The 15,136-nt window shown below is 43.5% G+C and overlaps 1 protein-coding gene across 1 annotated transcript; it reads left to right on the plus strand.

Moving 5' to 3' along the window:
* The first annotated feature begins 112 nt into the window (after nucleotides 1-112).
* On the plus strand, nucleotides 113-14,722 carry RAD21L1 (RAD21 cohesin complex component like 1). Its single transcript, XM_009634533.2, has 13 exons — nucleotides 113-373; nucleotides 2,203-2,332; nucleotides 3,681-3,780; nucleotides 5,245-5,351; nucleotides 5,753-5,938; nucleotides 6,563-6,664; nucleotides 7,655-7,768; nucleotides 8,792-9,021; nucleotides 10,344-10,446; nucleotides 11,260-11,399; nucleotides 12,095-12,184; nucleotides 12,895-12,972; nucleotides 14,504-14,722. The coding sequence occupies exons 1-13, from the start codon at nucleotides 230-232 to the stop codon at nucleotides 14,690-14,692; spliced, it is 1,713 nt and encodes a 570-aa protein (XP_009632828.1). The 5' UTR covers nucleotides 113-229; the 3' UTR covers nucleotides 14,693-14,722.
* Nucleotides 14,723-15,136: the final 414 nt, after the last annotated feature.

A 15,136-nucleotide genomic window follows, 5' to 3' on the forward strand; every position in this document is an offset into this window, starting at 1 on the left:
TCAGATCCCACTAAATCCCCCCCCATCCCCTCAGTGCTGGGCTGGGTCCCCTCAGATCCCCCTAAATCCTGCCCCTCATCCCCTCCACTCCCATCCGGGTGCCCCTAGCCCCTCAGGATCCCACTAAATCCCTCTTCCCGCATCGTGCCCGGGACCCTTCTCCTGTTGGAAGGGGAAGAGCGCAGGGCGGCGGTGGCAGGGCTGGCCTGTGAGCCTTCGCCCAGGCGCCATGTTCTACATGCATTTGCTCGTCAACAAGCGCGGGCCGTTGGCCAAAATATGGCTTGCTGCCCACTGGGAGAAGAAGCTCACCAAAGCTCATATATTTGAGTGCAATTTAGAGACTACCATTGAAAAGATCATCTCGCCAAAGGTACGCTATTAAATGCGGTGTCTTCTGGTAAGTTCTGGGGTAGAGGTGTCCATCTTTCCTAGGGGACAGGACTGTTGCTGTCATGGAGACTGAGTTTAGGACAAATTTGTGGCTATTTCAAAACCAGTGTGAGGTAAACTCCTAATCTGATTTTATTCAGTTCTCACTCAGACAAAATATCCATCCCGTTAAATGACAGTTATATAAATATTTTACTTGCTATTTTACTCCTGGATACCAGTGGCCTACATTCACGTACAGTGTAAGAAAACGTTACTGCAGAGTATTCAGATGTATTTTTCCGCACCCTGACAGAGCTCCAGGGAGCGCTCTGCGGGCACCGCTGGCCAAAGGATCATGGGACGTGGGTTTGAGCTCCTCATGAGGCAACACCAGCCCATCGGTGTGGTAGCACTGGTCTTTCTTTGGAGACTTTGAGTACCAGCTGTGGGTATTGTTCAACATAATTTGGGCAATGCTGGTATTTCAGGAAATTGTCTCCAAAAGATTGAAGAGTCAGCTGCTTAACCAACGTCAAGGGACTAAGGAAACTGCCGTGAAATTGTACACAGACCATTTCAGGAGACTGCTTTCGCTGATCTTACAATAGATAACTTCTGACATATTGCAACCATCCTTCCCCTTTCAGTGGACTTCTTCCAGGTCCCCCATTATAAGCCGTTAAATATATAATTAAGCATACGTAGCACTTATAAGAGGCTCTGTCCTCTGTGTATCACAAATAAGGTGTGACTCAAGCAAGCGCAGATGCGGGCAGTCAAGTACCCATGACTCAGTCCTTGGCCTCGCCGTTGCAAGTGCTTCCAAGGGAACAGCGAGGAACACTTTGCGCTGTCACTAATCGATGGCTCAGGAGATCCAAGGCTTTCAGCTGGTGCAAGCAGATTTTTTTATTTTCTCCATGAAAATACCTTCTTGATATTTGATAGTCTGCATTTCATTGTCTGTCTCGCATGGGTTGTGATTAACAGAAGGTTGTTAAAATGATCTTGGTGTCGGTGTCTTCTCCCAGGTAACGGGTGATAGGACAAGAGGAAATGGCCTCACATTACATCAGGGGGGGTTTAGTTTGGATATGAAGAAAAATTTCTCCACCGAAAGGGTTGTCAAGCACTGGAATGGGCTCCCAGGGAAGGGGTCGAGTCCCCATCCCTGGGGGGATTTAAAAACCAGGCAGACGCGGTGCTTAGGGCCAGGGTTTAGTGGTGGGATGGCAGGGGTAGGGGAACGGTTGGGCATGGCGAGCTTTTCAAACCTCAACGATTCTGTGCTTCTGTTATTTGGAAGTGTTTTCCAAGAGGTACTAGTTGAGTGCCCTCTGCTTTCCCTTGCATGCTGTCCTGTCTAGCATTAGCATGACCACATGTGCTTGGTGCAGGAAGACTTTGTGTAAATAAGGGCATAGTTATGGCCTTTATTTGCATAAATAAGGGCACAGGTATGGTGTCTGCTCACTTAAATAACCAAAGTGTCAAATACTAGAATATGTGCAGCTACTTGCGGTTTCAGGATGCGTTACACTGTTTGTTGGCAGTCAGCTGAGATGTTTTAGGTAAAGTAAGAGCATCGATTCAGGACTCACGCTTCGGCATGGCAATGTTTAGGAACAGAAGCAACTAGAAGTTCATGGCTCTGAAAATTCATTTCTGTTTACAACGCCCTGTATCAGTACAAAGCCCCGTTGAATTTCGTAGAGCTCTGTACTGGTGTATTTTAGGAGAACTTTTGTTACTGCTGTGTAGTATTTTCATTTTAATGTTTCTGCCAAAAATACTGACTCCTGAACAACTTTTTTTAAATCACCAAAGTTTACCATAGCTCTGCGAACCTCTGGACACTTACTCCTGGGAGTGGTGCGGATTTACCACAGGAAAGCAAAGTACCTCTTGGCAGACTGTAGCGATGCGTTGACAAAAATGAAGACAGCCTTTCGCCCAGGTTTGTACGGAATTCTGCATTTTCCCACCTGTGTCCTTTACAGCTCCCATTTTAAAAGTTAAATTTGTTAATTTTGGCTACTTCTGCTAAACATTATTGGTCCCAAAGGAAATTGAATTTATGGGTGCCTACTGCTGATGTGTAGTCTGGCTTAATTTAATGCCTTTTCAGGTCTTTGACGCCTTTAAAAGAAGTAGTATCTTAAGTGGTCTTATGAGAAGAAGCTTGAATTCAGCCTCCGTTGCTAGATAATGAATTTTAATTTCTGATGACACCAACAGCATGTCTAACAGTGTGTCAGCGCCAGACCTGACAGTGTTTTGAGCTCTAGCCACGTAGCCAGCCGGAGGGGAGCAGGGATGAACTGGCTCCTTTGCCTACGGGCTGTGCGTCTGTCGCACTTAGGCACCGAACAGGGAGGCACTGTTGTCTGAAAAAAGGCTGAGAACAGGACACCAGCATCTATTGCCGGCCCTTAATGTGCTTTGTGACCTGGCCTGTTTGCCGAATAGTGAATATCACTCTACGCTATTCTCAAGGATGCGATCATGACTAGTTTGTTCATATTTGTAAACATTTGGAAATCTCTAGAAGAAACACTTAAGATAAGTACACAGTACTATCTATTTTGAATAGATACTGTAGTAGCTTACAGAGGACTGCACAGCACGAAACCAAGGCACAACAGTCACAGTTGCAACAAGGGAGACTCCAATTAGATACAAGGGGGAAAAAACATCCCACTGGAAGTGGTAAAATGCTGAAACAGGCTGTCCAGGGATGCTGTGGAATCTCCACCAGCAGGAACAGTCAAAAGTGATTTGACTTAGAATATTAACCCTGTTCTGAGCAAACCTTGGGTTGGATGACCTTCAGAAATCCCTTCTCGCCCAAATTGTTCCAGGATTCTCTGATTACCAAGTATTTGCAGTCTCACTTTGTCATAATTTGATGCTGGAGAATAGCGCTATGCAGGCATTGGAGAGCAAAAGGAAACGCAGTCATTCATTTGAAGTGGTGTGAGAGACTCTAGGCTAAATGTCAGCCGTGACGATACCCAGGGCCTTAAAGCAGCTGTTCGTAAACCCGATGTATTCATGGTATTTCAGGTCCTGTAGCAGCAGACTCTCCCGTATTTGTAAAAAAAATGGCTTCTGAAGTATAGGTAAACTAAGGATTTTAATTCTGCTTTGGAGTCCTGTTGACAAAGCACCTAAGCCTCACCTTTCTGTTGTTTAGGATGGCGGCAGACCTTCCTGACAGGTTTATAGTCTGTTTATACGTACTTGGGAGAAAGTTATTTTTATTTTATGGCTACTTATTTTGTTATGTTGTCTGTTTCTTTTAGGACTCGTTGACCTTCCAGAAGAGAACTTTGAGGCTGCTTATCAGTCCATTACATTACCTGAAGAATTTCACGATTTTGAAACACCACTACCTGATTTAAAGTAAATGCTTCCCCAATTTTTATTCATTATTTTATTATTTTCAGAAGTAAAAGATGCCCTTGCTGTTATCTGATCAAGACTCAGATGGAATTGTTTTGATTTGATAACAGAATTCTCAAAAATTCCAAGTGAGCTTTACAAGGCTATGGTCACAGGAATTGTGCTTTTGTAGACTTCCTCAAAGTCCATTTAATCAACAGACCTTTACAATGAAATAACGTATTGACCTTAGGCTTCAGGATATTCTGATTTAAAATGGTCTGAGCGAAGCCTGCAAACAACTCACTGACTGCAAGTGAAGATGCAAAAGTTAGCGTAAATCCTGTTGTAAGACCAAGGAGGCTCTGGCTAGTAACCTCGCAGTGTCGTGCGTTTAATTTCTGCTGCATTGCTCCTGGGGGCTGGGGTATTTTATCAGCAGCAGTCAGCTTGGCTCCCAATGAAAAGCCAGCCTATTTCTTTGGCTTTTCTGACACGAGTCAGCATTAATGTAGAAAAAGTGACAAAAGGCAGGAGGCCAAGGCATGTTTCTGACGGCTCTGATGCCTCCAGAGAACCAGGATAATGGATTTCCACTGAGGCTTCAATACAGTTGGATGGGATCTGTAAGCGTGTCGTATTTTGTAAGCGCAGCTGTGACGCAATACTATTTATTCAGGTACCTCTGTGTGCTGGCTCTGCACAGTGTGGCTGTTCCACCTGCCCAAAGAGCCTGTGAGGTTTGATTTACGGATGATGGTGTTGCACTAATGAGAGGCTTTCTGCGTGACGAGCGTCTGGCAGAGAGCAGGGCAGGGAGCTGGTATGCAAACAAACTCGCACAAGCCCGAGCTTACTGGCAAAAGAGAGTGGAGAAATACAAAACACGGAGAGGAGGATGGGCGCTTCCCTCATCGTTATAAATATGTCTGCTGTTCCCTGAGGGGGTTGCTTGCTGCGTATCCATCCAGATCATTTGCTTACGGAGTTCCGGGTGCGGGGAGTATTTCAAAGTCCGGTTGGGTAAATGCTTTCCCCTCCTCATGGACCTCTCCCCAGCCCTTGGGCTGGGTCTTACAGATTCAGCCTTCTCTGTGCAATGTACGTTGGAGATTGCATCAAAACTTTGGCGAGCAAAGGTGGCAGCTGCCTACTTGCTTAGAGGTATCATTTTTAATAAACATATAGCACCTGTTTTCCATATGCTTATTTTTAGCTTTTAGAGGAAATTCAAAGCAGCGCATTTTTATCAACAAAACTTTGAATGGCTTGGATGCAAATAGCTTTGGGAAACAGTTGTTCTCTCCACAGAAGTGAGGATCAGCTGGGGTACTGTCAATGCTGTAGAAAACAGAAGCTGCCTTTGGGGGTTGCATGATAAAACGTCAGGATTGAAGGGTCTTTAGAAACAAGTTTTCACGTTCCAGCTAAATGGTCAATGGGTTTCAGTTCACCCTATATTTTGTATAATGTTTTTTTCATCAGTGCCATTGATGTTGCTGAACATTTTACCTTGAATCAGAGCAGAGCTGAAGACATCACACTTACAGAGGATTACGAAAGCAATATACTTCTCTGTGATAGAAACTTTGGTGAGAGAAGTTGAGAAATTAGAAATGTTCCATAAGGAAAAGTGTGTTTTATGCAAAATTATGTACAGTCTGAGTCCTTTCCCCATGTGGAAAAGGTATTGTTAAAAGTGCCTTTGTTTCACGCTTGTGCTGATTGGCCTGTCGTACCACCTTATGCTTAATTTTTTGTGTAAAAGTACTCTGCCCAAGTAATCTAATACGATATTGGAGACTGAGAGTAAACCCCAACATTTTCTGCTTTTTACTGAATTAGCTAAAATCATTTATTGTTTATTCTGTCTGAGGTATGGGATATCTTACAATCTTTTAAAAATTATTTGAAAAAATTAGGAAATGGATAAATAGGTGTTTCAAAAAAAAATCCGTGCAGACAAAGCATGAGAAATTCTGTGTTTATTCAGATGAAGAACCAAATGCACTAAGAAAACAGAGCCTCTGTGACGGCAGCATCTTAACGAGCAGCCACAGCCTCGTGGCTGATCACAACTCTGTGAGCGTGAACGGAGAGCAGCCTGCCCTGCATGAAGACACTTACTGTTTCGAGCAGGACTGCTTTGGAGATGAGGAGGATGCTGTGGATATGATTGGTAGGCTTTTGCCACAGATAAACAGAGTTAGTTACTTTCCAAATATTTTTATTCTTACAGGAAAACAAACAAGACAGCATGAAAGTGACCGTTTTCAAACATAAATTTTGTATTTTTCGTTGATTTCATGCTTCATTCCTTTTCTACTTGTCACGAAATCTACGATCACTTAGGCATTGCCAAGTGAAATTGTACTAGAGGAGGTATTTCAGGTTTTTAGAATTGAGGGCCTTCAGTTCATCCTTAATGTTGAACAATTTAATTTATATTTTCAAAGGTGAAATACTGCAGCCTTTTTATCCTTCTTGTTGTAATGCCAAAGGCGGCAAAGGAGCTTCAACATCTTTATGTTTAGAGTATTTCTGTAAATGTTTATAGATTTATACCTTTTAAAAAGTATCAATATCTTACTTTTCAAAGGAAAGTTGGAAATCTCAAAATGAAGACTAATGTTCTCTTGTTCTGTTCTGTTGAAGGCAGACGTATCGCTGACCGCCACCGGTGGAAGCTGAGTTTTTTTTGTTTGCACAAAATAAACCTTAAATAAGTAACATTAGGCTGTATCGGGCTAGCTCATGCCTACTAAGGCTTAGAATGATTAAAACTATGCATTTTGTATTTAAGAAATCCTGTTGAGGGATGAGCAAAACGGCCTGGATAAAGACATTCTTGATATGGAGGAAGAACATCCTTTGTCACACGACCTGCCAGAGAACAGCGCAGCAAGTGAGTGTGCCGTGTCCGCTCTGGCTCACCCACACCAACCCTCTCTTCCTGTGTTAATGCCCAAAGTTACTCACACTCCGCTTTGTACAATATCCCGGGTTTTTTTCCTTTGTTCCTTTATTTTGCTTTTTTTCCTAATTCGCTTCATCCACCATTTTAGGTATAATTTAAATTGACCCAGGAATTCTAGATTTGTAACTTGACATTGCTCGGAAGCCCTCTTATATAGCCTGTATCATATATATTTATATGCGATCTCCTGTTGGATACGCTCTTGATCCACCCTGCGGCTTAGACATTCCGATACCACTTTTGTAGAGGAAAAGAAGCGGAATGGTTACGCTGCAACTTTGAATTTCACCTGTGAATATTTCTGGCTTCATATTTCAGCGACAAATGACACTTTGGTAGCTCATAAAGTGGCATTAGTCGTCTTTGGGTTTGATACCGATGAAATTAATTTTTGAAAAGTGTTTCTGGAATTCTTTTTATATCTTAAACCCTTATACCCCCATCATGCTGTTACTTTAAAACTGAGAATTCTGGAACAGCTTGAAAGGGAAATGGTGGCACTTGCCCCTCCTTGCGCTCGTCCTGGTGCTACCTGTTCTTTTTATGTTGACTGAAATGTCCACGCTGCCGTGCAGATGCCTGGAACTGGAAGCAGGTACGTATTGCAACTAACCGCTTTTTCCCCCAAACACTTTTTGTCAGGTGGGTTTTCCTCCAGATGGGTTCTTCAGCCTGTTCTGCCACCCGGTCACGCAGGCTCTGGTGTCAGCAAAGGAAAGCGTGCAGTGCAGAATATGAGCAGCAGCAGCAGAACCAGTTATTACTGGTTAAAGTGATTGTGAGATTATAGACAAAATCACAAGTCTTCTAATTCTTTTTTTTTTTGTCTGATATCATTCTATGCCGTGAGATAAAGCCATTGTTCCATCTTGTAAACTTTTTTTTCAAATTTGAGTTATTTGCTGGGTTTTCTTATAGTTGAGGCCAACTGCGCAGACACCCCTATTAAGGAAGTCGGGCATCTAACGACTGAAGCAATACTTCTGCTGAAAGAAGAAGAAGGATTTGTGCTGGAGCCAGTTGATGATACAGGTCAGAACTCGACCAGTTTCTTCCTGAATGTTTGCGTTACTACGTTCGTTTTTCTTCTTGTTCCTGAAAATACTTGCAAACCAGATTACTCCCACTTCAGATGTCATCTGCTCCTGTTGTCAGAGTTCTATTTTATGGTAACTGTTACACAGAAATGGTATCGGGGTCTTCACCTGATCTGCCCGAATCTCTGCTTGCAGTTTCTTTTGCGTACCAAATCAAGCTCTGCAGTTCTGCTGGCAGCGCAAACCCGGCCTGTTCACGAGTGTTACTGAAGAACTTTTATTGCTAGTGACACACCAGTGATTTTTATGTGTAAAATGACAATCTTAAAACTTTCAGGCCTTTGTAAAATTTTTTTTTGTGAGCCTTTTAACCTTAATAAGGTCCAAAAAGAGAAATGTTTCATTTCTTCGGTGAGTAGATCTAAATGTCACCTATCGCACTGGTGGCTATTAGCAAATAAATAAGTTCATGTTGACACTGATATTTAGAACACTGGAATTTTCCAGCCTGCCAAAATAATATTCAGGAAGTTATGGCTATATAACCCATCTGTGTCTTTCTTTTGTGTTTGCTACGTACATCTTAATGAAATTGCTAACGGATTAAATGGACAAATACAGATACTAATTACGAGGTAACGAAACCTGTTGAGTCCATCAGCAGTTCTTGGAACAATTAACTTCCGGACAGATTAAAGATAGCTTAGTCAGTCCTGTTGCTAGATCATGTGTCCTCATGAAGTCCCCATGTTCCCCATTCTTTAGTGCAATAGTCATATGTCTTCCAGAACGATACATACATGCGTTTCCTGTACAGGAACACAAAGAGTATACTTTATGAAAACCATTGGAGAAATGGCCCGTGCACTTGTACTTTAATTTTTCAAGTCTGCGCGGTGTTCCAGGAGGTCAGCAGCCTGTCCCTTTGATTCACAGTGCTTTTTTGGGTGCTTAAGTGTTCTGTGAGTATAATTTATTAGACTTTTTTTTTTTTATTATTATTCCTTGCTCTATTTAGCTGTCACCCAGAGGAAAAAAAGTAAAAGAAAGAGGAAGCTGCTTGTGGATGTAGACAAGGAGCTCAGCTGCAACGCTATATACAACCAACTTAACAACTGCATGGACACCCTTGCTACCTTAGACCTTGCACCCCCAACCAAAAAAACAATGATGTGGAAGAAATCAGGAGGGGTGGATAAGCTCCTGTCCCACACTACACAGCCTGTGGTGCATGCTGAGCTGCAAATGGTAAAGATTGATTCCTTGTGGGGTTTTATGCCACCGTATAGATTACGGGACTGCTGCAGATCTAGGCTCTAACTGTGAGAGGTTTTGCAGACTTGGTTTTATGTGAACTCCCAGCAAACTCCAAAAAACTGTCATTGTTTCCAGTGCAGTTTGGTTGGATACCTGATGATTATTTGCATACTCACCACTAATTGCTTCATCAGGAAGACTGGATTAAAGCTCACGGCTTTAATCTCCAGCACTCCAACACGTTAAAAATGACAAAGCCACTTGAGAGCTGATGTTTCACTTCACATCCTGGCACCTGACTGATTGTACGCTACCACACAACTTTTTCCATTTCTGTCAATGTCTTTTCTACTTTGTTTTATTCTTTTCTGGTTTGTTTCTGCTCCGTAATCAATACGAGACCACATCTCCCTGCTACGTTTATCGGTACATCAGGCTTAAACGTTATTGTATTACTGTATTGTTAATGGCTTTGGGAAGATGGTATGCCAATTTCTTTCGTACTTTCCCAACTGGAGGTTAAGCTTCCAGCTGGAGAGCAGTCAGGGACTTGCCTTTCAGAGCACCAAGAGGCTCCTGATCCCTCTGTTGCTTTGGCTAGAAGGCTGGGCCAGACCACCCTTTCCTGTGGCAAGGCACCTTACTGCTCTCCTCACACAAGAAAAGTCATACTTGTTTCATGGAAATAGGGCCTGTCAAAGCCTCCCACGCAGTATCTGACAGATCATTCGAAGAAGCTGTAAGGTTAGAGCTGGTGATAAGATAACGAAGGGATAAACCCATACACAAGGTGATCTGGAAAGATAGGGCGTAAACTGGGTGCAGCAGCCCTACGTTCATGGTGCGGTTTCGTGGAGCTTGGAGCGATCCGGGAGGCAGGGTCTGCAGGCAAACAGCTCTGCCAGGCTGCACAGCAGCACAGCTTCACCGCTTAGAGTCGAGGTGCAGAATTACAGCTTGTTCTTTCTGAGGCTGAAAAATCCTCGCGCACCAGTACACAGGGAGAGAAATTCGCGCACAGATAACTGCAGATGGTTTTTCCTTTTTCTTTCATCCCTCCTTACTGGCTGGCTTCAAGGAAAAATGATCCAAGCTGTTCCTAAGACATTTCTTCACGGAGTTCAATGCCAAAGTTGAAGCTGCAGAATGAAATGACTTTTTCAAAAAATGGCAGGTTTTCATCATGACCTAATTCAAATCTCAGAATTCTAGGTTGCAGTAATTAATACACAGCTCATATTCATACCTTTGTGTTGATCTTTGCAATAATCTGACGTTATATTCTGAAAGCAAACAAAAATAATTGGTTTCAGTTGTTTGCAAACTACTTCAAGAATCATGGATTTCAGATGAGAAAAACCGGAATACAGAAGGAGTCTGAAAAGGAAGAAACACGAAAAGAGCAAGATCCCACAGGTAATATTTGAATTCTGTTGTGGCGGAATTAGCTGTCAGGAAATATTTTCTGTTTTACATAATATTTGAGAGACACATGCACGGTGTTTGTGTGTAGTATTCCACAAATCAAAGGCCAAAAAAGTTAAAGGTTAAGGCAATTGGCTGTTAATTAGTTAAAAAAAAAAAAGGTGTTTTGTTTTTATGAGTATTTTGCTGTTCTTTTGTCCCTTAGAACAGAAATGAAATGCAAGTCTTTTCCTTCCTTGTGGCATAAGGAGGTATTTCTGGTTTCACCTTTGGATTCTCTAATTGTCTACTGAACTGCAGATTTGGTTGTGGGGGTGGTTTTTTGTTGTTTGGCTTTTTAAAAATTAAAAAAAGCAGCTTTCCACTTATTCTGAGTTTAATCAAGCCGCTCTCCAAATTTCCAAGTTCATATAAATAACTTCTATTTGTATCTTGAAGATTGTGCTTTGGTTAATACCAAGCAAGAAGAAATGTTCCATGTTAGACCTCCTGAGAAGGTGATGTGTCTGCTTTCCCTCCTTTGCTCTGCTAGAAATACAATCTGCAGGGCTGCCTCGGCAGTGAATCAACAAAACCACCTCCTGCAAGTCCATAAAGGTCAACTTTTAGAAAAAGAAAAACTCTTGGAAGGTTCTTCTTCTTCCGTGGTCCTGTTGGGAATGAGATTTATTCTGTATTTACTCGGTCTGGCTCTTACTCGCAAAGACAGCTAACTAGGGGGTGACTTGGGGGTTTCAGTGGACTTTTTTAGGGACAGCGATTCACAGCAATTTCCTCTTAAACCTTGTTTTTTTATTAATACAGAGATGCTGATAGTAGAAGAGCCAAGAGACCTGCAGGAGTCAGCTCATTCAGAGACTGAGAGAAAAATTAGAAATGATTCCTTTATGTTGACATCACAGAATAACAGAAATGAAACTGATGATAACTGTGGTGAAACTATAGTGAGCAGCTTCCATGAATTGTAGAGACCTAAATGTATTTATTGGTGTCTGTGCTAGGGCTCCATTTAAAGCACATCCAGAAATTACTAATTTGTGTTTGAGAAGGGTGCTGGAGAGAGCCGATACAGCGTTAAGTAGCTTATGTCATGGAAGTTTATTTATAGGCACTTTGGAAGATTCTTACCATAAATTGAACTATTAATTAAAATGTCTATTAATCAGTGTAGATTACAGTCTAATCACTAAGTAGAAGCGGAACTTTAACATGAAATACAGCCTCTTTGAACTGGAGAGGTGTTCATCTTCATAAAGGATAGAAATCTTTTGTGTCTCAAACCGAGGAAATACTCGGGCAATAACAAAGGATCTATTTCTGCTCTCTTTATTTAGGCTACCCTGCAAGGGGGTTCTTTAGAGAACATGGGGTTCATTAAAAGTCAAAAAAGACTGACAAAATTGGACCTAACGGTAGCAGAAAATGTAGGGTCTGTGCCTGAACTGAGCCCATGGGTGTGGATCCAGCTGTAGGATAAATGCTACAGCAAGGTCCTTTCCTACGTGAGAAACAGCAACTACGAAATAATTTTTGGAAAACGTTTTATTGTAATACATTCTTTGAGCAGAATTATGTGACTGGGAATTACACTGTATGCACAAATTGTAATGCCTACTGACTGTCCTTTCTGTCCTAATAGCAGGACGGAACGGCTTTCTCTGAGAGCTCCTCACTGGTGAACAATTCACTGGGCCAAGAAGCTGAAATACAGCAAGCCAAGTTAACAACTGTACGTGTACCCGAAGCTGGCAACTCTGGCTTCTGTCAGAACAGAACTATGCTCTTTCTCAGAGATATAAAAAAAAAAAAAAAAACCAAACCAAAACAAAAAATGGTGGCGTTGTGAACTCACAGTGACTTTTGCTGTACTAACACCATCTTTAGTACATATTTTGTCAGGCAAAAACTTTACTAGCTTGATGGTCAGGGAGACAGCTCCTTATTTAGAGACCATGCTTCCTGTAAGAAGGAAACGGTTCCTCAGCTGCTGGCCCTGAGGGTGCTCAGACTCTCTGAAACAAGGGCAGTCTCCTGTCGACGTCAGGGGTTAAGCCCAAAATCTAAAGCCAAATTTTTGAACATCCTTTTTGGCCCCTGACCGGTACAAATACTGTCAGAGTCCCAGTCACGCAGAACAGGATCTTGGTGTGAAGCTGCCTCCCCAAGGCCCTCTGGGACCACTTCCATGGTCCCTAACGTGTCGTTGCACTCGATTTGACTCTTTGTGCAGAAAGAATGCGGTTAGCGTTCTTTTCTCTGTTTCACAAAGACGAGTCTGACCACAGAGGTGTCAGAGGCCCCAGGTCTCGCGGGTATGGCCAGCAAAATGCCCAGCTCCCGGGGGATTTTTGATTAAGCTAGAATTCATGTCCTTTTTATCCTCATGGTGCACGACTTTTTACACATGCTGTCTAACCCTCTGTTCTGTTTCCTCTCAAGGAGCTAACGAGGAACAGGACAGACAGTGAAGAAAGAAGGTGGAGCAAAAGAACTCTTCAGTTATTAAAAACTTTACAGGTACCAGTGCTGGATTTTGTAAATATCTGCCAAAACCAGGTGTTGATTTCAGCTGGACCATGACAGAAAATCTCCTTGCACTGTTAGTCATATTGCTGCCTCATAGCCAGCGTGTAACTGTCAGAAAATCTCCTCCTTGGACTGTTGGTCATATTGCTGCCTCATAGCCAGCGTGTAACTGCGGTTTATTGGGTGTTTATGTCAGGAAACCAGGACTCTGAGTGCCTGACGCGGTGTCCTCTCCCACCGCCGCTGGAATCGATCGAATTCCCTGAACGTTTGCTTCCGCGGCAGCATTTGCTGTCACGCTAAGCCCTCACTCTCTTCCTCCTATGAGCACACTCTGGGGTATCTCTACAAACCCCAACTCCGAGTGGCTTACAGGTTGCCAGATCTCAGCTGAGCACTGCAGCGTGCCATCGTTTGGCGACTCATCTGCCCGAGCCGCTTCTGAGACGAAGGCTAGGGAAATGAGTGCAGGTTGTATTAAAAAGACAGCTGGGAACGCTTCCTTGAAGAGGTTTTAATGCCCCAGTGCTTTCAAGGTGCTTGAAATTTAGCAGAGAACCTAGCCTTTGCATCAGGAGGGCTTATTCTGCTTTTCTCGCAGAAATCCTCGTAAAGCTGTAGCGTATGATGTCATATGCCGTATCAATGGAGCTGTAACGGAGCCGGCACAGGCAGCCTGACTCTGGGCCTGACTCTGGGCCTGACTCTGGGCCTGACTAACGGCTGTTCCTTCCTTTTTGCCTGGACAAGTGTTCTGGTGCTTCAGCATGGGTCTGGCTGGGAGCGGGTAGAAAAAACAGCAGCAAAAGTTCTTTTCCTCCAGGGCACTTTGCTCATGCAGCGTGCCACGTGGCTGAGCGGCGAGCGGAGGAAGGCGATGGAGGAAGCCAAGGGTGGGCGAGAGGGCGTGGGGAGTGGGTTTTGTCTGCAAAACCACACCAAACTGGGGTCCGAGCCTAGCTCTTCCCCAGTGCCGGAGTTCGACTTCGCAGACTTCTTGGGTTTGGGTTTTGGATTTTTTTTAATTATTTTATGTGAACATATTTCAAAGGTTCTGTGCAGCGCCCATAAATAAATACTTAGGCGTAAGCGTAGCCGCTCAAAACTGACTCTCAGTTAGCTGCGACTGGAATTGCCTGGGACACAGCTGGCCCCCTGTGTCCAAAGAACAGGGTACGCACTGGGTTTTGTTGTTTTGGATCATGCAAATGATTTTTATTGATTTGAATCATGGCAACCCTTACGGATGCGCTTCATCGTATGCCTCAGTACAGCCCCACTGAAGTCGCTGGAGCTGCGGGCATCCCTAGATTTTAGTAACACACGTAGGTGCCAGCAAGATCGTGGCAATAAAATGTTAAGAGCCGCTTATGTAAATGCAAATGCCACAGTAAGAGCCCATTCGAGGCGTTCAAGCAGAAAACGCTCACTCCCAGCAGCACTCCTCACTTCGGGCGCCATGGGGTCTGGCTGCACCGGCAGCGACGCTGCCCTGACTGATATTCTTCTTTCCCTTATGCAGCACCTGAAGAGATCAGGCGTGTGTTCTTTCAGTTTCCGGGAGCTCTGTTGGAAAAACAACCGGAAAGAAGTCGCGGCCAAGTTTTACATCTTTCTTGTTCTAAAGAAGCAGTCGGTTCTTGAGCTTAGTCAGAGCGCGCCCTTCGCTGGCATTACAGCCACCCTCGGCCCAATGTTCAACGCTCGCTGAAACCGCGGGCGATCAGGGCAAGCTACAAACCCCAAATCTTATTCTGCGTTATTTCAGCAAATGTATTTCCTGGAAAACCAATCGAAAGTCTTCTCAAAGCGTGGTACCTGAGCAGAGCTGCCTTTCCTTTCCACCCCCCCAGAACTGCCAAGTAACTGGCTCGTGCAGGTCTGCTGCCGCGGTGTCCGATACCAAGGTGTTCGCTAGTACGTTAGTTGTTAATATATATGTTTATCTGATGAGCGGTTACTTATTCTGTTAATAAAATACAGCTAAAATACCCGTTCCACGTAATTTACATTGTGAGGGATTTTATGACAGTCCTTAAAAACCTCCTTTCTTACTGACTACCTTTGGAGGTTGCTTTATTTCCAGCAGGGTTTGTGTGCGGTCCCGGTCCCAGTGAGGGACGTCTGTTAAGCTCTCCTTATCAAACAGCTTAGT

The sequence above is a fragment of the Egretta garzetta genome, unplaced genomic scaffold, assembly GCF_000687185.1.
Source record: "Egretta garzetta isolate BGI_Z169 unplaced genomic scaffold, ASM68718v1 scaffold522, whole genome shotgun sequence".
Taxonomy (NCBI): domain Eukaryota; kingdom Metazoa; phylum Chordata; class Aves; order Pelecaniformes; family Ardeidae; genus Egretta; species Egretta garzetta.